The following is a 19885-nucleotide window of genomic DNA, read 5'->3' on the forward strand; positions in this document are numbered from 1 at the left end:
CAGGAATTTGCCAGCTCAGTGAGGTTTTTGACAGTTTTTCAGGTTGTACTTCGTTCTGTTCCTGACAAACAAAGAGCAGTAAGAATAAGAAGTTCTAGCCAACTTAAAAAAAAAAATTAAAATGATTGACTCGTTTGTTCCTAAGTTGCAGTAGTTTGAGGGGAAGTCTTCTGGGCATGCATATTGTGAAGAAAAAATTAAAATCCCATGAAGAACATAATAATTATGGATGGAGGTCATGGAGACTGGTTTCCTGTCAAGTCACGTGTACTTACCCAGTACCGTATGACATACAGGTGTGGATTTCTTGAGATCCCTTTAACAGCAGTGATGGAAAATAGTAGCAGGGAATCTTCTACAGATGGGCAGGCATTGAAGTGAGTGCTGCAAGGTACAGAAGGCTTCACCCTCAAATTGTATGTATTAATACAAGAAAGATACAGGACACAAATCCTCTTGCCTGGACATGGGGGTTATGTAGTGACCAGGTACCCTCATCAGGCAGAGAGCAAAACACGGCGTCACAAATCCCGTCCTCACTGCTGCCGCCTTTGTCCTCGGGGAGCCGGAGAGCAGAAGTGCTCATCTTCCTGCCTGGGGCTTCCTATGTGGCATGTGGGTGATGGAAACTTGCACAGGGGATTCCTGGTGGTGGGGTGAAGACTTCTGTCCTCTCTGATCGGTTTCAGATGTAACAGCGCACCTTTGCCAGCGTTCCCACAGGATGTGTGTGCTTGTGGGAGAGACTCCTGAAATGTGTACAGAACCCCTTGCGGGTGTTGCAACAAGGTGATGTGGCTTCTTCTTTTTTCTTTTCAGGGACACATTGATAGTCACATGTACCAACAGTGCCACAAGTATATTTGCAGGCTTTGTCATCTTCTCCGTTATTGGCTTCATGGCAAACGAGCTCAAAGTGAATATTGAAGCTGTGGCAGACCAAGGTAGGGTATGCGGCCACTGCATCACTTAGGCAGCTGGTGGTACCTTCAGCTCTGCTATTAATAGTGGCATTGACACTGGAGGTGGGAATAATGGCTTCAAACTGGAGTGGATTAGTAAACCACTTGTAAGCATTTCCGTAGGGTAGAAGGAACACTGGGAAGTACACGAGGAAGCCAAGGTATTACTTGAAGCCCCTTTATCTCTTGCTCGACAGGAGAAGGAAGCAAGCTGAGACTCATTTCAGTTTTCGTGTAAATGACTGATGGGCATAGGGTGAGATGTCTGCTTCACATAGTCTAAGGGATTACTGCCCTGCTCATCTTTCTCTGCTGCTGTTCATCAAATCTTTTTCAAGGTAGAAGTTGTCCCTGGTGGTGGGAACCTTGGATGAGAGGGTGGTGGGCTTCGTGATGTGGAGGGTGGGAGAAATAGGGTGTGAGGGGTGGATCGAGCTTCTGAACTGCAGAGAGCGAGGAGCTGCCTCCATGGGGAAGTAAAAACTTTCTGATTAGAGGATCTTGGTGAGTTAAGTGAGATGGTTGCAAATGGAGATCTGAAAGGTCTTAATTGGTGGACCTGAATAGGAGTGAGAAGAGTGTGACTGATGCAGGAATTGGTGCTGGTGTGTATGATTTTGGTATGAAGCGGCAGGACAGAGGAAGGGAGGAGCTTTTGGGTTAAGATTCATAGACATTTAAAGCAGGGGTGCTCAAACTACGGCCTGCGGGCTAGATACAGCGCCCCAGGGTCCTCAATCCGCCCCCCGGTATTTACAGACCCCCCGCCCCCCCCCCCCCCCCCCCGCCGGGGGTTGAGGGGGGGAAACCAAGCAGCCGCAGATGACTGCCTGCCACTTCATCCACGTGCCAGCCTCCTGTTTAAAAAGTTTTAGGACCCCTGGTTTAAAGGGTTGTAAAAAGTCTGATGGGATTTTAAAGGGATAATTGTTACCTTAGCCTAGTCCTATAACCACCTGTGCAATGTGCAGCACTTAGCCCCAAAGTCAGCTCCCAGATATTTAAGATCATTTCAAACTTAAAAAGACAAATATGTAATAACTTGTATAAGTATTTATGATTCCCCCACCATAGCTGTATCGGTGAGCACATGAGGGCATTAAGTGTATTGTGTCAGCTTTCAGCACAGATATGGTCATTTCCAAGCATGCAGTGATTGACAGCTGCTCCATGAGCCGTGGGGATGGTTCCCAGTGTTATCCCCCTCAACCTGTGACTGCACAGTGTGAGAGGATGCTCTGAATGGGAGAAGGACTGAAGGGCTCAGAAGTGAATATTGCATACTTATGGCTTCTATACGTGATGTGTCTCACTGCCTCATTAACGTGAAGGCACTAAACGTTTTTCTGATGGGTTTGTTGCCTGAATGAATTCTGTGCCACAAGGTGCTACGTGCAGCCTGAGGTACCTGGCTGGCTGAGCATGGTGATTTTGAAGCTGTAGCAGTGACAATAGGGGATAGAAACCAAGACAACTTTCCCAACTTTCCACAGTTTTTGTATGGTAATATTCATAGGTCATGCTGGACAAATGAGGTATTAAGATTAATTTGCATCTTACAAAGTTAGAGGAGCTAAATGGAAAACAGACAATGTGACCTGAGGACACAGAAATCCTGTAGTTGAGGGAACAAGAGCTGGTGAAGCAGGTGAAGCATTCCTTTTTTTTTTCTCGTGAAAAACACCATTTCTCAAAAATGGCAGGTTTTTGATTGTTTATTACAAACCAGCTATTATAGGTGAAGAGAGGAGAACAACAGAGGAGGGAACAAGATGCTGCTGCTGGTTAAGAAAAAATGAGAGGCTCTTAGTTTCCTTTTGCTTATTGCTTCTCTGTAAACTGAAACGTGGCTAATCCCACAGGATTTGCAGCTCTCCTGATCTCAGAGGTGCTAGCGAAGCTGCTGGGTCCTGTGCGGTTTCTGCAGCCCCTCGGGCTGGTACCCGGCAGCCCAGCAGCTGAGGGGAGGCTCAGGAGCAGCAGCTCGGTCACGGGGAGGGAGTTGTTCTGGGGCTTGCACCAGCTGACCCGTGGTGGGCTGAGCTGCTCTCCGGGCTGTGGGTTCCACTGCATGGTCCAAGAGGAGAATTTCACAGGACAATCAGCTGGCAAACTGTCTCTTGATAGCAAGCAGTAGGGGATACTGTCCTTGCAAGCTAGTGTAGTATCAACTCACTCTTCAGTGCCTCTTCCTTTTGGTCTGCCAGTCAGCTACACGGGAACACAAAAGCTTCCTTGCTGTCCCCGTTTTCTGGATGGATTAGACCAATACTTCCGAAAAACTCCGTGTGGGGCCAGGTGTTTTAGGAGCAGTGTTTCCATTAATCTTATTATTTTAGACCTTACCTCCACCCTGAAACAAGGAAAGAAAACCAACCCCAAAATGTAACCCATGCTGTGCTCACTGGCATTATTTGCTAGGGCTTACAGCTGTGCTTTGGTGAAGCTGCGGTGGAAGCTTCAGGGAGGTGGGCAGAGGTGGGGTGGAAAGACATAGCTCTTAGGGATGGTGGTGGAACCAACTGGTTCTGCTGGTTCATCTCCCTGGAGATGGCACATCTCACGGGGGACCACAAACCCTTTTCTGTTGGGTGCTGGTTGGTGGCCTTGGCGTGAGCGGCCAGGCGCAGTGCAGCCCTCTGCTCCCAGCTGCTCCAGCAGCTGTTCCAGGGATGTGACAAGAACTCTCGAGAGGCAATCCTACCGTAGGACTGTCAGGGCTTTTGTAAGAGCCTGTTTAGGCCATTTAAAAATAATTTGTGAGGGTGAGGCTTCACTGCTCTCCAGGACAGGGGGAACCAAAGTTTAGTCCCGTAACAGAAGACAGCCGTACAGTAGGAAGGGAGTGGAGGTGAGGGCTAATTGCAGGCTGAGCCAGCACATTGAACTAACAAAATTAAAAAGCAGACTGAAGAAGTGGTGAAAAAAGCCACCCCTTGTCTCTGCCTTCCCTGCCTACTTTTTTTGTGTTCTAAATTTGTATTTCTTCTTGCAGTGAAGGACAAAATAGCCAAAATGATGATGAAACATAATGTCCCTTCAAATTTTCAAAACCTTAAATGAAATTATTAATGGAAATGGGAAGGGATTTTTTTCTGTTTTTCTTTTCTTTTTTTTTTTTTTTTCTTCCCAGAATATTAATCAGGAGTACATGAGCTTTTCCTGAAAAGAAGATACTAAATGAAAAAAATACTATGTATCTGATGAACAAAGAAAACATCACGGAGGGAAAGACAGGACAATCTATTTTCATTCTACTCGCAGTTTGATTAAGAACATAATGCAGCTGAAAAATTTTAGTAATTTAAAAACAAAGTTCAAAGTCATTTGACTTGTTTTTGTTTCGAGACATGTAAAACCTTTTCCTGGCTTTAATAGATTTTTAGAAAGAGTTCATACCTACCGAAGTCTCCAAAGATGGAGAAGGTGGGAGCCAGACTCCCTGTGACTGTTTACCTGTGCCTGGGTGCTGCCAGGCAGGTGATATCTCGCGGAGTTATGAGGGGCTGGGATGGGGATACGTGCAGTTCCATATTCTATAAGTAAACTTTTCCTTCAAGTGTGATCAATGGGAACTCATTATTCCGAGACTTAATTAAACTTCTATATGCAGGAAGCTAGTGCACGCAGAGCCCTTATCTCAAGTATTAGAGAAGAAATCTTTAATCAAGAGATGAAAGAATCTATTCATGAATACATCGTACCTCTACATGCACGTTCCTATTCCAAAAAGCCATTTTTCTGCAGCTGACTTTAAAGACAGTGACGCTTACTAAGTCACGTACAGGATTATTTCACGTGCTGCCGAAACTGTGTTTTTTTTAGTACGTGAAAAAGCAACAGTTGTTTCTCGAACAGAAACAGTGTGGGGAGCTGTTGGAAACGGGATGCACTGATCTAGATTGGAAATGGCCAGGGCAGAGTGAGTTTGGAGCCCCTTCTCGTGACATGGGTCATGGCATCGGTACAACTTGGGTCTCCTTTGTATCTCACCTGGCAGAAAACATCCTCCAGAGCCTTTGAAGTGGGATAAATAGAGAATAAGTGCCATCTACTGTAATGCTGCCATCACACGTCTGCAGCCTCGTCTCCCAGGCAAATCTAAGCATGCTTGTAAACATATTTTTTCTTTACAGTCAAGAAAAAATATAGCCCGAGCTACCAAACCAACAAAGAAAATTTCCTCGTTAAGACTTTAAAGGACACCATGTCCTTATTTTTTCTGCTGTGCATGATTTGAAAATGTCTTGTGGGTTTTTTTAAATATATGCTAGTTATTACCTTGGGCCTGGTATCAGCCATGCGCATCTATTAAGTTCTCTCCTTCTCATTTGACTGTGTACTGATGAGTTGAAGAGTGCTTTCTTTTGTATTTATCCCTGTAGTACTGAGGTGGGGGTGACTGCTATGTTGCTCTAAGTCTGGGTTGGTAATTGGCAGGGACAGTGGCAGGAATTTGATCACTGAGCAGAAAAGAAACATCGCTGTGGTACGTGATTTCTGTTAATTTTCTATGTTTGAATCCATGTATTAGTATACTGGTGAAATATGTATTCTGCAGCTTGGAAAGTAGAATTGCATGAGTGTTTTGAAACTTACAGTCAAAATGGAAATTATTCACATGAAGCTGAATTCTGTAATGGTGAAATCTTCCTGTAAATAAGAGAGATGGAATCTGATCTTTTTTAATTTTATCAGGTGAAGTAATATTGTACTAGACTTTGAAACATGACTCTTCACATCTCCCTCTTTTCCATTCAGTCAACAATATTAACGTGATGTAAGATATCACAGCCTTTATTTTTCTCATTTCTAGGTCCTGGAATTGCTTTTGTGGTTTACCCAGAAGCCTTAACTAGGCTTCCCCTCTCGCCATTCTGGGCTATAATATTCTTTTTGATGCTCCTGACACTTGGATTGGACACTATGGTAAAATGTTTTTGTTTCCCATTCCTGTCCTCTTGCTTTACCTATTTATTTGTTTGGAGGACCATTAGAGTAATTGCTATTTTCCATGTGGTCAGCGAATCGCTTTCCAAAAAAGAGGACTGAGGTGAGACCATCAATGGTGAAATCGGTTGGGTGAAGCTTTGGCATTGACATCTGAGCATTGAACACCTAGGATTCAAAATATTCTCTCATATTCCATTATATGCACTTGGACTAATTTGTGTCCTTTGAAATTAATCTTTTTATTTTGCGTATTTGTGTACTTCGTGCACTGAAATAAATCTTTTTATTTTGCCCTCCAGTTTGCCACTATTGAGACTATAGTGACCTCCGTTTCGGATGAGTTCCCCAAATACTTACGTACACACAAGGGACTGTTCACTCTTGGGTGCTGCATCTCCTTTTTCATCATGGGATTTCCTATGATCACTCAGGTAATGATACTGGTTTTGAGCATCACTCTCTGTCCCCAATCCCCCTCTGCTGGCCGTTCTTCTCCTATGCAAGTTGCAAAAGATTAAGCTGAATTCTGCCGCATGTGCAAAGACACCGGGTGAGTCTGAAGCCTTATTAATATTTTTTTTTTCTAATGGATGCTCTGACTGAGATAGACTTAAAAGACTTTGCTGTTCAAATCTTACTGCGAATCAGACTTTAAAAATTTTCCTTAGCCAACACTCTCCAAAATAGTAGTGTAACTTGGGTATTCATTTAAGGGGCGGGGGAAGTTTGTATGTCATATAAATATGCACACAAAATTTGCATATAAATATGCAATATAAATATGCAGTTTTGGGTGCCTTCCCTCCCAGGTTTGAGATATACTGACCGTCTTGGCAAACTGTGGAGTTAATAATGAAATTCTTATCTACCATTGATAGTCTTCAATGCCATTTGTTCACTAATTCTTCCAGCAATTTCAGGAGGAAGCATACAAAATGTCTCTTACTACTTTATTCATCCTTTTCCCCCCTTTTTCTTTCTTTTCCCTCCCCTCACCACCTAGCAGCCTGACTCTGCTGTTCTAAAGCCGAGGGTGGATTCAGTCCTTCCTTCACTTGAGATATGCTGCTTACCTCCTGCCCTGAAGACAGGGCATTTTCTCTTTCCCAAAGAGGTGAACTGGACTCACCATTACAGTATTCCTGGTTTCAATGGTCTCTTTGCTTTTGATGTAGTATTAAGTGGTTAGAGACACTGCTGCTGGAAGGTCTGGTGGCGGCTCAGTCCTTCACCTGAAAGCTCTGCCACAGCATCTCCCTGAGTCGTGTGAGTTACCAGTCAGGTGTACCCTCTGCCTTTTCCTTGTTGTATTTGATGTTCATTCAGCCAGAAGGAAGAAACTGTAGCGCAGCATGAGCCTGTGTTTGGTCGATGTTGGTGCTTACTTGGGTTTGTCCCGGGTCCTGCCCTTGTACATTTTGCCTGCCTTAGCATCAGTTAGGGTTGTGAAGAGAGACAGCAGTGATATGCCACAAGTAATGGTTCCCTTATCCTTTTTTTTTTCTTTAGGGTGGAATGTATATGTTACAGCTTGTGGACACTTATGCAGCTTCTTATTCTCTTGTCATCATTGCCATCTTTGAGCTTGTTGGAGTTTCCTATATATATGGTAAGAAAAAATACAGCCTATGTCAAAGTAACATTTTAGCACATGGTAAAGTAGCTGGTAACGTGAAGTTCTTAAGGAAAGGAGTAATGTCTTTTTTAAATAAAAAGCCTCAGAATTCCATTATTTTGAACAGAATGGGACTTCATTACTATAAGATTCCTTCAAATACATGTATTCGAAAGACTTCCAGATAGTCTAAGGTCCTTTTCTCACCCATAGCTTAAAGGCACTGCTTAGAGACGAGCATAAGAATAGACCAAGCATTTAGTGAAACTTGTCTTAGACCAATAATTTTAGGGTCACGGGCTTCCTGAGCCAGAAGTGGCATCTTTGCATTTAACAGCTTTTGAGGGATTTATTTTTCATGTGCACATCGGTCCTTCCCTTTAGCTCGTGTGTCTGTAACACAGAATCAAGGCTATACAGCTGTTCACAGTGATTAATTCTGTACAGTGGCAACACCACTTATATTGATCCATGTTGTTGTACATTAAACTATGAGGAAGATCCTCAGCTAGTATAAAGCAGCGCAATTGCCTTGATGCTACTATAGCTATATCCATTGACACCAGCTGGTGATTTCCTCCCAAACTTGTTCAGTGCTTTCAGGAGACTGATTCTTGGAAAAGTGAATCTCAGCCGGTTGCGGTAGGAAATGTGAAGACGTTCCTACGTAACAAATGATTAATTTATGTCTGGAGCTTGGTGATGCCACTTAAGATGGGCCTTCAAAAGCAGAGGAAGATCTGAATCTCAGTGCTAAAGATTAAAAAGATAAGGCTGTTTTTGTGGACAGGAATTAATCGTATATTCTGTATCAGCTAGACACAAGCAATGTGTAGTCCTGTGCACTAAATACTTAGATCTACCTACATTGTGGGGTCTGCTCTGTAATATAAATGCATTTAAAAAATTGCACATAATTCAAAACATGCAGAATTTGTTGCTCTTGCTTGAGAAATTAATTTTATAGACAGGACAGTGTATCAGCCCTTCCTTGTTCTCTCTAATTCCATGGGGATACAGGAATGTATTTCATTTCCACTGACCTCCAGCCTAGTGAGCAGGTCTGAGCGGCTGTAAGCCAAGCCCGGTATATTCCGGTGAGGAAATGTTACAGAAAAAGTCGAAACACTAAGAAAAAAGTTGATCTAGACCAATCGTGTTTTGGTTGATCAAAACGCTCATTGGTTTTTATGCCCCTGAAATGTAAATATTTGCATTAGAGTTGTTTTAGAAGTGTAATCTCTGTGAGTGCAATGATGCTGGTGACTGCTGTCAGTTTTATGTTCAGCCGTCTTCCCAAAGGACCCAAGTGTAACGCTTGGAGATTCCTCCTGGAGAGGTGGATTTTGGGGATTATTTAGCACAACTCTTAGTTTGAAAATCAATGCTGGCAAGTTGTGCCATCGCTCTGCGCTTCAGTTTCCATGAAGCCATGCAAAGTTTGCTCATTCCCTCCCCTAGCTTCCCACCAGGTTTAGCATTTACCTGTTCCTGTGTCATCTGAGTCATTAGCGTCTGGTTACTGTACTGACCCATTTCCTAGCTTTCCTAAAATCAATACGATTCCATAAGAGATTGTCAGTGGGAATGCCTAAGAAGAGTATAAGGGTTTATTGTTTTTTTTTTTTTTTCCCCTTTCCTCCTCCTCCCCTGCTTGCTGACAGCATGCCCAAACAACCTAAAGCACTAGATGTTGTCACTCTTCCTGGCCAGCAGCACCTGCAGCATCACCTGGTCTGTGCTGAGATCAGCCCCTTTAAAGCCATTGCCAGCAGTGTGCCAGATAAAAGTTCCTTGCTTAGAATCTTTTTAAATAACCCCAAAACTATTTAAATCTGTCAAATTTCTTTATTCTGTATGTTTTCAAATAAGGACCAGGATACACAGGAGCAAGTACTGGCTCTGTTCCTCCTCTGAACACTGTGTGGCAGGAGCACTACAGACCTGCCTTTGCGGAACATTTTATTAGCCTTGAAAGCAAAAATGCTCTGCCTAGTGCCTGCTTTGCCCAACAAATTCAGTAACTCTTAAAACACTAACTTATATAAAAAACATAAAATAATAGAAATAATTACAGCGGTGCAAAGGAAGGACTTGAATAGAGGAGAACTCTTTTTAGTTAGATATTACTTTAATGTAATCACACTTGGAAAAGAACTGAAAAATTACAAATCATTCTTTCCATGCTTTCTGTTGGTAAAGCCTTTGATGCAAACTATTTCAAAGATTATTTCCTGGAATTAACCTCTTGCTAGACTAAAGAGCTTCAGTCTTCTACACGAAAAAGGAAAGATTGATGTTACGATCATGATGTGCTTGACTACTGTATCATAGCTGTTTCTACTGCCTTAAAGCTACTTTTGTAAGGACTGTTCATAGGATTACAGCTTGTGTATCTGTAATTTGCATGTTGTATATACAAGTGAAGGTACTGCTCTTGTTACATTCCTTCAAGCAGTGCCTAAAATGGGCACAATACATTTTCGAGCTCTGACAACTGCTGTTTTACACTCCATTGCCACCCTTCTCCATACACTTGTACTCTTCATAGCAAGCAGGTTGGCACAATAGTGGCAGGTGCTTTTATGATTAAATAAATCCGTCTTCAGTTCTTGTTCCATGTTCTGCTTGCTGAGCTTGTTGAGATTTTTAAATTAGGAAGAGGCATACTTGTTTATTTCCTTGTAATCGCTTCTTTTTCAGCAGAGTCAGTGCAACGTAATCCAGTCAAATGCTGTTTTTTATTTCACATGCTGGTATAGATGTTTATTCCCCTGTTGTTTAGATTATGATGCACGACTGATAAAGAATAGCTTAGAGCTGCGGGTATTAATTTAATCATCAGCATAATTCCCACTGCTGCATTTTGTAATGTGAAGCTAAATACAAGATCCTTGTGCTTGAGCCAAACACCACTGGAAATTGAAAATACATGACCTTAACTGTTTTTGTGCTCCTGCTGGATCTGTTTTTTGAAAGTCTGTTGTTGAGAAGGTTTGTTGACAGAGTGAGTGGTAACTGCTGCAGTGTATTTGTAGAAAGCGTTAGTAATTTTGAACATTTTACCTGTATCAGAATATTGAAGTGTTTGTCTGCCTAGGCTTGCATTCCCCTCTTTAATGGATTTTATATCTGCAGCGCTTAGAATACATCATCCCACTTTAGAGAGTGGAAATTGAGATATGGAATATCATGTATTGTTTATTTCCCAAAGTTATTCAACGGGCCTGACTGGTCTGGGAGGGAGACCAGATATACTAAGATTTTATCGGCCTTCTGTTAACTAAAGCATCCTTTGCGTTTTTCTGTGGAACCTGACAAACCTATTTTCAGTCTTTCACTGGGAAAGAGATGAGCACTGTATAATCCCTCGGTCTGTTCACATGCAGTTGACTCCCGAATGGCTAATATTTCCAAGTGCCTTAAACTATGAATATCTACTGACAATTCCAAGAAGTAACTAGGGTTTTTAATTGGTGTTTCAGACAAATCTGAGCAGATTTGCATGAAGCTTGCAGGAATTGTAGAGGCAGAAGCCCCTGGGAACTACTCAGTTAGGTATACCTCCTTTGCAGCACCAGGTGTGGCTGAAGTAATGACACTTGAACGAGCTTTAAACTTTGTGGAAAGACCCTTCAGCCCATACCTGGTGCTGCTGGAATTAATTTAAAACTAGTCTTGTTCCCAGCGCAGTGTGCTGCAGGGATGACGGTTGTGGGAGCACCTCCCGAGTAGCTCACTGCAGATGGTGCACTGAACTGTAACGAGCAGGTAAATCAAACACGGGGACAAATCATTTGGTTGCAGCCAAGATCTTTCAGGCCCATAACATGGTGACCCTGGGGGGTTACTGGTGGTTCAGGCATATAAAGCTCTATTACAAAATGGAGAAGCACATGATGAGACAGATGGGGGCTGAAGTATGGTGATTGCATGGGTTGTAAAAATTACATGTATTTTACAGAGAAGAGGATTTCCGAAGAAGAGCATTTGCTGTAGTCAGTGGAAAAGAGAAAAAGGAGGGGAGAAATTACAGTTCCAGAAAAAAATGTGACATCTGGGTCACCTTGTGTTAGTTCTCTAAACTTACATCCACTGCAGGTTGTACTTTTTCCCTTCCCCTAAATACAGTTCTTCAAGTACCATCTTCTGGATTTTTCTTCTTCATTTCTTATCACAACACAGTTGTTTAGCCTTTCCTCTGATACACTATCTGCCTGAACCGGCTGAGTCTGCGCTCCCGCTCTGAGCCGGGCTGTAGGGCTGCCCTCGCACCAGCCAGCCCCACTGCTTCCTTCGAGGTGCATCACAAGGCAGTGAATAACGAACCCTTGCTATTTTCAACTTTCTTAATTCTTGGAACAGTCAGGTGGATAGATTGATTTCTCCTCGGTATCAACAGAAAGGCTTCAAAATTAGGTGGATCAACCCTGGGGCTTATCTCTTCTTATATGCAGTAGCTGTAGTGGCTGGCTATAAGGGCAATAAGAACATAAAGCATTTTTTTGCTTTTGTTCCAAGTATTTCTTCCCTTACTCAATGATTTCTCTCCAGTATTTAATATCCCTGTCCCCACATCATAAAAGTTAGACTAAATGCTGTAGAATAATGCTTTGTAAAATTTAAATGACAGAGACGATCACCTGCTTTATTAGATGAAATTGGACCATATTTGAAATGTTTGTGTGACAGATGAGCTCAGCTTCGGACCCCAGACCTCTCTCATTATCATTAGAGAAGCTGGAACAAATTTCAATTTTGGTTTTATTACTTTTGGATAAATTACTAATAGCTGTAGTGAGTAGGGGCCATTTACCTAAAGAGCTCTGCAGAGCCAGGCTGAAAAGCAGATGCCTTTTATCAGGTGGGCGATAGCAGCCTTTTCCCACTGCGGCTGGGGAGATAGCTGCAGAGATGGCTGAGATACCATTTTCCAATCCGCATGCTTTGTGAGCTCAAATAACTGTATTGATTGCATCTATACAATAATCTGAAGAATTAACATGTCAGTCGATCTGTTTGTTCAGACACCATTGAGTATAATTTAAAATAAGTACAGGTGCTTTCTGATCATTCTAAGTATTGCTGACATACGGGCTGAAAAATAACAGGGCGTTAGCACTTTCGGTGCTAAGTGACACCGTTGTACCTGCTCACGTGGCAGCCAGAGAGAAGCTCGGATACTGTCTGTGCTGAAACAGGTGTACAGATATTAATGAGGTTCATCTTCACAGGGAAATACAATAAGTATACATATAATTGCAGCTAACCAGCACGTCTTATTAATGCTTTAACCCAAAACATGTGGAATGCTTAATCTCTATGTAAAAGATCAATTTTCCTTTAATCCTTAGGAAGTAAATATTTTATTAGACTGGTTCCCACCACCATAATTTATTTTTTTTTTTACCGTGTGGTTAGATCCTTCGTTGAAGTTTTCAACCGGCAAGTCAGAGTTTGGTTTCGTTATGAGACACAAGGGAGGTCACAAGAGCTATGTTGCAAATTGCAGCTGGTTTCTTTCTTACCTAATTGCACTTACATTTGCTATTTACAGGATTGCAAAGATTCTGTGAAGACATAGAAATGATGATTGGATTCCAGCCAAGTAAATTCTGGAGAGTCTGTTGGGCATTTGTGACCCCAACTATTTTAACAGTAAGCAAAAAAAAATTATTATTTTTTATATTTTCCTCAAAGAGTGTTGTGGTTGTTTCTTCATCATTCATGATGTTTCTGAACAGTGGTAATTATTTTTGTAGTAATGATTTTGGATGCAGATGCCTAGACGCACACACATGCATGTTCTCTTGCGTGTGTGTGTAATGGTGTTTTTGGTAGAGTGTGAGGCTCCACGTGCTGCTGCAGTACCCTCTCCCTGTGCAAAATGCTGGGGTGGCATAGCAGGGCAGGGCGGCATTTGTAAGCATTGTATGTGTGCGTAATAAATATGTATGCATATATACACATAGAGAGGGAATGCCGTGGTCTTCCTGTCTGTTGTCAGGCTGAGCTAGGGAAAACCCATTTTATTGAGTCATAAACTAATCAGAGAAGCATGCTTTGGAAAGGTGTAAGTGGAAATTTGGCAAATTTTTAGCTGCAAAGATGGAGATATTTTTGCAAAGGTCAAAATAGCTATGTTCTTAACACAGATAAATGTCTTCTGTTTTTTTTTTTTTTAAAAAAAGAGGAAAACAAGAGGAAAAAAAGACGGGGGAGAGGAAATAGAGGGGAGGAAAGGGGTGAGGGGGAGGGAAGGGGGGGAGGGGAGAATAAAAGGAGCTTCTGTTTGCAAAACTTTTAGGCTCTGGGGCAGTGGGTGCAGGGGCGCTCCCACCCGCAGGCGGCCCCTCGGCTCCGCTCCGCCCGGCCCCGCGCAGCGCGGCGGTTCCCACCGGCCCCGGCAGGGGGAGCTGTGCGACAGCGGCTGGCGGCGCGCGGCCCGCGGCGGGGGCGGGGGGCAGGTGCTGCCCTGCGGGGAAAGGCTTGTGGTTTAAAAGGAGATGGTGTTTTGTTTCTTTCGGTGTTTGTGCTTGTTTTTCTTTTCTTTTCTTTTCTTTTTTTATTTAAAAAAATTAAATTTTCCCCCCCCAAATTTTCTTTTTTCTTTTTTTTTTTTATTTCCACCCTAAACCCTTCAATGACTCTTCACTTCAACTGTAGGTCTCCACTGAATGACACGATCTCCATCCCACCCTGCCTACGCGTGTTTTTTCAAGTCCAAGAATCAAAGTATAATGACTATATCCACATTTCCTGTCTAGCTCGCTACCATAATGCTTCCTTTACCTTTTAACCCTAGCACAGACATGACTTTTAATCGCATATTGCATTTTGGCACAAGATGAAAATCATTCTTTCAGACCTGTCACAAGCCTCCAGCCGGTGGGTGCCAGCCCCCCGCGCCCCCCGCCACCTGTGCGGTGTGGCTGAGAGCAGGGCTCCAGCCTGAAACCCCTCCGCTGTTGGCATTTTTGCTGGGTTTGATTAAAAACTCACGGTGTCACAGCAGTGCTATGTAGTTCCTACAAGTATTTGGAGGTGTTGAGGTGCAAGGTAAGAGAAGGGAGCAGAGTTCCTGCAGGCGCACCCTGTGAGATGAGGCTGCAGTCGCTCTAGGGTGAGGAATGCTGTGCAGCGATGACTCCATCCCTTTCCAGGCACTTCTTGGCTTATGCTGGGGAGTTCCCCTTGTGCTGTTCCTCAGTGCAGTGGAAATCTTGGTAAATCTTATTTCTGGAGGAAAAAAAAAAAAAAAAAAAAGTATCTGGATAAAGTTTGTAACTTCTTTTCGGTATTGTTAATTCAGGAGTGAGCTAACTTTTTTCTGGAAACTTGAAAAAGGTTTAGTTTTTGCAGGCAGGAACGCATGTGTAGAGGGGCTAGTGAATTTTAGTGAGCTCAACAAAATCCTGAGTTGCAAAGAAAAGAAACTTTCTGCCAAAAGAACAATTTCTCCAACAGACATAATGAAGATATTCTGCTTTCCCACACTGATTTTTCTTTACCAATTGTCTTCACTGAAGTATAGTATTGCTGTGCATGCAAACCGGGCATATCTATCTTACCTATCCAGTGACAACTCTTGTTTCATTGTGACAATATATAGGTATAGTTTGCAAATCCCTTTCAAAAAATTTGAAGACATAGCAGCCCGGTCTAATCTATAGTATTAAGAGAACATCAATGGCAGTGTAATTTTTTTTTCTCGAGAGCCTTGTTAAAAATGAAGGTCTCTGCATGCTTTTTGGTGTGGTTTTTTTTTTTAATATTTTATTGTTTTCTTCCAATAGTTGTTTTCAAGATGCTGCCTTAGACCCGTTGTTACGCTTCTGAAAGGAATTGTAAGGCTTTTCTGCAAATTGCTTGGTTCCTTTACTGATCAGAGTTGCACTTAGCTACTGCCAGTAATCACAGGGAATAGGAAATCATGTTGTCTTTCAAGGAAAGCAAATTTAGAAAGCAAACAAGGTCCGTTCAAACTCACATGTTGTGTTGTTGTTCCCTCCAAATGTAATATTTAGTGCACTTACAGTGAGAAGTAAATTGACACTGATCAGTCGTAATTCAATTTTTATGCAATGGAAACAGATAAAGCAAAACCCAAGCAATACATTCTTTTCTATTATTGCTTCTGTAAAGCTAATATTTGATACATTTGGCTAGTCTAATATTAGACTTTCAATTACTTCACGTCTCTGGAAATACAACTGATGATTTTTATACGTGCCTTCACTTAGTTACACTGCTATAAATCTTCTCTGTGCAATTATTGCGGGCACAAGCATTTCCCAAAAGTTACTGAATTATGCACACATGTAAGCAGATGTATTGCTATTCATACAGTAAGTGAAATGGAGTAACTTAGCATAATCACATTAGGTAAAACTGCCAATAGACCATGTAATAAAGCATGTTACTCTAGGGGCAAGATTGTAATTTCAGTTCTTATGGCATAAATGCAGTGATTTTTGTGGGATTTTGTAAGATTTCCATGAAACTCATTAGATTCAGACTCTGACCTGTTTATTGCAGCTTGTGGCAGCAGGCAGCCTTAGGTGTATGTATTTTTATCTGTTCTGTACTTACTGATGCTGTGTGTGGATGAGTACCATTTGTTGCACAGCAGACTTGTTTTGCTTACTCAAACATACTTGCTTTCTTTTCTTTTTTGTCCAGTTTATTCTTTGCTTCAGTTTTTACCAATGGGAACCAATGACCTACGGAGCTTACCATTACCCGGGCTGGTCCATGGTGCTTGGATGGCTGATGCTGGCCTGCTCAGTTATCTGGATCCCGGTTATGTTTGTGATAAAAATGCACCTAGCCCCAGGCAATTTTATTGAGGTAATTCTTCTGTCTTTTTGCTGCTTAAGAATATGGTCACAGGAGACTGTTTTATTTTACATTGATTTTTTTTTTTTTTTCTGATATTGAATGTCTAATAGTGCTAAGATTACTTTCTGGTAAACTGGTTATTGTGTTGCAAGGAGATGCTCAGTTGATTTAAAATGCAGACCTTCTATTCCCTGCTTCTCAACAAAATGCTCCTAAATTGTTAAGTGATTGCTTTTATGAGTACTAGAAGGAGTTACAAATTTCATGAGCCCCGGTATGGCATTCCTGAGAGGAAGTTGTTCTAGCTTTGTTGGCTTTTTTGCAAAAGCAGTGTGTAGGCATAGGAAGCATCAGCTGCTGGTGTGGATGGTGTCACAGCAAGCCCAGCATCAGAGCTGGAGGCCATCAGTCAGGAAGTCCTTGTTTGCAAAGCGGGAGGTGCGTGGCTGCCGGCTGCCGAGTCAGCTGGGATGCGCTCCTGGAGGTTGTGCCACTTGACGAAGTTGAGGAGTAAGACATACCAAGAGACCTCATGCTCTGCAGGTCACACTACTCGTTATAAATATTAGCTGCAATCTTCACCCCCCCCACCCCCTTGTCTTCATCTCTTTATTTTACTTGAATAAGCTGATCCTCTCTGGCACCTGGGCTTAAAAGAATCCCAGGTGTCACTTGTGTTTTTTTTTTTTTTTTTTTTAAATGCTTCTTTGGTTTATTTTGCAAATCAGATTCCTGCCTTTTCCTCCCAGCCCACCCACCCCAGAAACATGGCAGTCCCCTTCTGCTGCCTGTCACTGTGCCCTGGCCCTGCCTGCCACCCTGGCTGTTCCATCCTGCTGCCACCTCAGTTCCTTGCAGGGTGCTGTACATGAATGTATTTCTCATGTCAGCATTTCATCCCTTCATTGCCTTCACCTTGTCTTCTGAAGAAGTTCAGTGCTCTTATTTTTGGCCTTTGAAGCTCTCTCGGTTCTGCCCTGTCATCACTGCATGCTGCTTGTGCTGCTCCCTCCTTGGGAAAAGGAACAAACACTTGCCTCCACTTTTCAGAGCCATTTTTGCAGTTCAGCTCTCCTGTAAAACCCATCGGGGCTGTTATATGCTTCAAAAATGAAAAGGAGAGAAGATGCACTAAAATAGAATAATCTTTTTGGTCTCTGTCACGGTACACGTGCCCTAAGGGAAAAGACCATGCTTTTCTGCTTCACAGAGAGCAAAGGAATTTAATATTAAGTGGTGGGACACCCTAGGGAGAGCATGCAAGTACATGGTTGACACTAGGCAACGGGGCCACTTGTCTAAAGGGCCATTCAGCCCTGGTGTAGAGCTCGTTGGAGTGCACAGGTCAGGAGACAACTGCTCCTACTGGAAATGAGCTAATGCAAAATTAGACTTATTGTTCATTGCCTCGTAAGTTTCTCTTGAGACAAATTGTGCTGCGAATCTCTTCGGACTTGTATGTCTAGTATTGGCTTATGTATTGCTGCAGAAATAGGGTACTCACCTGACTGTCCCTCTAGTAGCACACCCAAAGAAATGCCAAAAAGTTGGATCTGTTTTGAAGGGGTTTTTGCTGAAGCCCTTTCAGCTGTAGCCCGGTATTTCCTGAATACCAAGCCTGCGGCATAAAATTGTTATGGTTGATTTGGGAGGTAAGAGTTGCAAACTGATAATTAAGCAGAGATTAAAAAAACTGACATAGAGGTCTGATTCACTTTATTAGGTAATAAACATATAATTGTTCCCTCTTAAGCCATTAGAAATATGTTTTCTTTCCTTTTTATCTGTAAATGCACCAATCAAATTGGATATTCAATAAAGAAATCAGCAGAAAGATTAGAAGATTTTGGTTGTTTGCCAGGTTAACGTTCTCTTCCTTTTTTCCTGCAGATAGAAATGAAACATTTTGTCGTCTCAAAATTAAAATTTGGTTCGGTCATAACAACATACTACTTTTTGGTCATTTGTATACTTTTGGGAAACACGCTAAATGGAAATCCAATTATTTTAATGCACTTACCCACTGCTTAGACCATGGGGCTAAATAATTGTGCACATGTCCTTCAGTAAGTGAGCCTTGCAATCTGCTGAGCTCCCCTCGTACGGTGCAGGGGAGAATGTATAATTAAAATCTGGGCACTTTATCCTCTATTAATCTTGCAAACTTTGTGCAAAACAAACACTGAGCAGTGGAGCATTGCAGGGCCATCATCAATAATCTTAAATGAGCCTATCCTCATTTCTTCTGCACTGTAATTCTGTTCCGTAACTTCCAATGAGATTCTCTTTTTTCTCCCCCATGTTGCAGCGACTCAAGTTGGTGTGCTCTCCGCAGCCTGACTGGGGTCCGTTTTTGGCCAAGCACCGTGGTGAACGTTACATGAATATGATTGATCCACTGGGAACCTCTTCCCTGGGACTTAAACTGCCAGTGAAGGATATAGAACTGGGGACCCAATGCTAATAGTTATTACACAGGTGGCAATAACATAGTCAGCCTTTTCAGATATGTTTTTTTCCATATCGTTTCCTCACCGTTTCTGCTTTTCTTTTCCGCAGTGCCTGAAAGTGGTTGCTTAGGAAAGCAGGATTTCCTGTTGCATGCCATAGGGAAGACCTAGCTAGACCACTTCCAGGTGTAGGTGATGCCCATGACGTGTTCTGTACCTGGTGAAACAGCAGAATTGCATTGTGAACAGGTTGGCACACCAGGTTTTGTCAGGTGATACAGGAATAAACAAAGCACGATGGAAAAATCTTTTCAGCAAATTGTATGCAGAATTTGACCCGTTTCACACAAGCATCCTTGAAACAGGCAGCTATGATGGGACTAGGATGTTGTTACTGGTGTAATCCAAGGGAAGTTCAGCCCTCAGACGGGATGGAGGGGACCAAGGAACGGGATATCCTGTAGTCCTGGTATCGATCCAGCACAGGGCTCTGGCAGTAAGCAGGGTTGCTTTTTCTGCACTGACAGCAGACCTTGACCCATCATGTGTGCATACTTCTTTTATGATTTTTACTAACTTGGAGGACTTGTTATTTAAAGAAGCAGAGATCCTTTAAACAGCACACCAGGAAGCAATATGTGGGATCAGAACAGAAACACAGGAATCCATTTGATCTTTTCAAGTGGAAAAATAAAAGCAAAATGTAAAGAAGTAATCATTTGAGACTGGGACTAAACTGATTTTGAGTCTAAAAGTGGTTTGGAAATGGTGCCAGACTGAGGGGTATGGGCATCACTGTTTAAAAGTACTGCCACATGTTTCATTTGATAATGTGATATCTGTCATTTCAATTAAAAATGCCTCAGTTAGACAAAGGGTCTGAAACCTTGCTCCATGCTAAGTGCAACTGTGGTTTACTCACTTCGCTCCAATACTCCAAACATGGTTGTCCTCGTTTCTCTGCTTTTGTTTACAGTATCTCCTCAAGAAGCCATCATATAATTTGTGCCTAACTTTGTATCCTTACAGTGGTAAGTGTAGTCTAGTTACCACCTGAGAGCAGT

The 19885-nt window shown here is 42.4% G+C and overlaps 1 protein-coding gene and 1 long non-coding RNA gene across 2 annotated transcripts in view; one reads left to right on the forward strand and one right to left on the reverse strand.

Moving 5' to 3' along the window:
• Nucleotides 1–18861, forward strand: part of SLC6A5 (solute carrier family 6 member 5) — a 33166-nt gene extending 14305 nt beyond the window's left edge. Inside the window, exons 10-16 of the mRNA XM_080405224.1 lie at nt 820–944; nt 5779–5891; nt 6215–6346; nt 7425–7524; nt 13088–13188; nt 16213–16380; nt 18680–18861. Of these exons, the coding sequence (XP_080261350.1) occupies nt 820–944; nt 5779–5891; nt 6215–6346; nt 7425–7524; nt 13088–13188; nt 16213–16380; nt 18680–18835 (895 nt within the window). The 3' untranslated portion in view covers nt 18836–18861. The remainder of the gene's footprint in view (nt 1–819; nt 945–5778; nt 5892–6214; nt 6347–7424; nt 7525–13087; nt 13189–16212; nt 16381–18679) is intronic.
• Nucleotides 1–19885, reverse strand: part of LOC308070739 — a 173010-nt gene that overhangs the window by 41359 nt on the left and 111766 nt on the right. The window lies entirely within an intron of this gene.

This window comes from Falco punctatus (genome assembly GCF_963210335.1).
Source record: "Falco punctatus genome assembly, chromosome: 10".
Taxonomy (NCBI): domain Eukaryota; kingdom Metazoa; phylum Chordata; class Aves; order Falconiformes; family Falconidae; genus Falco; species Falco punctatus.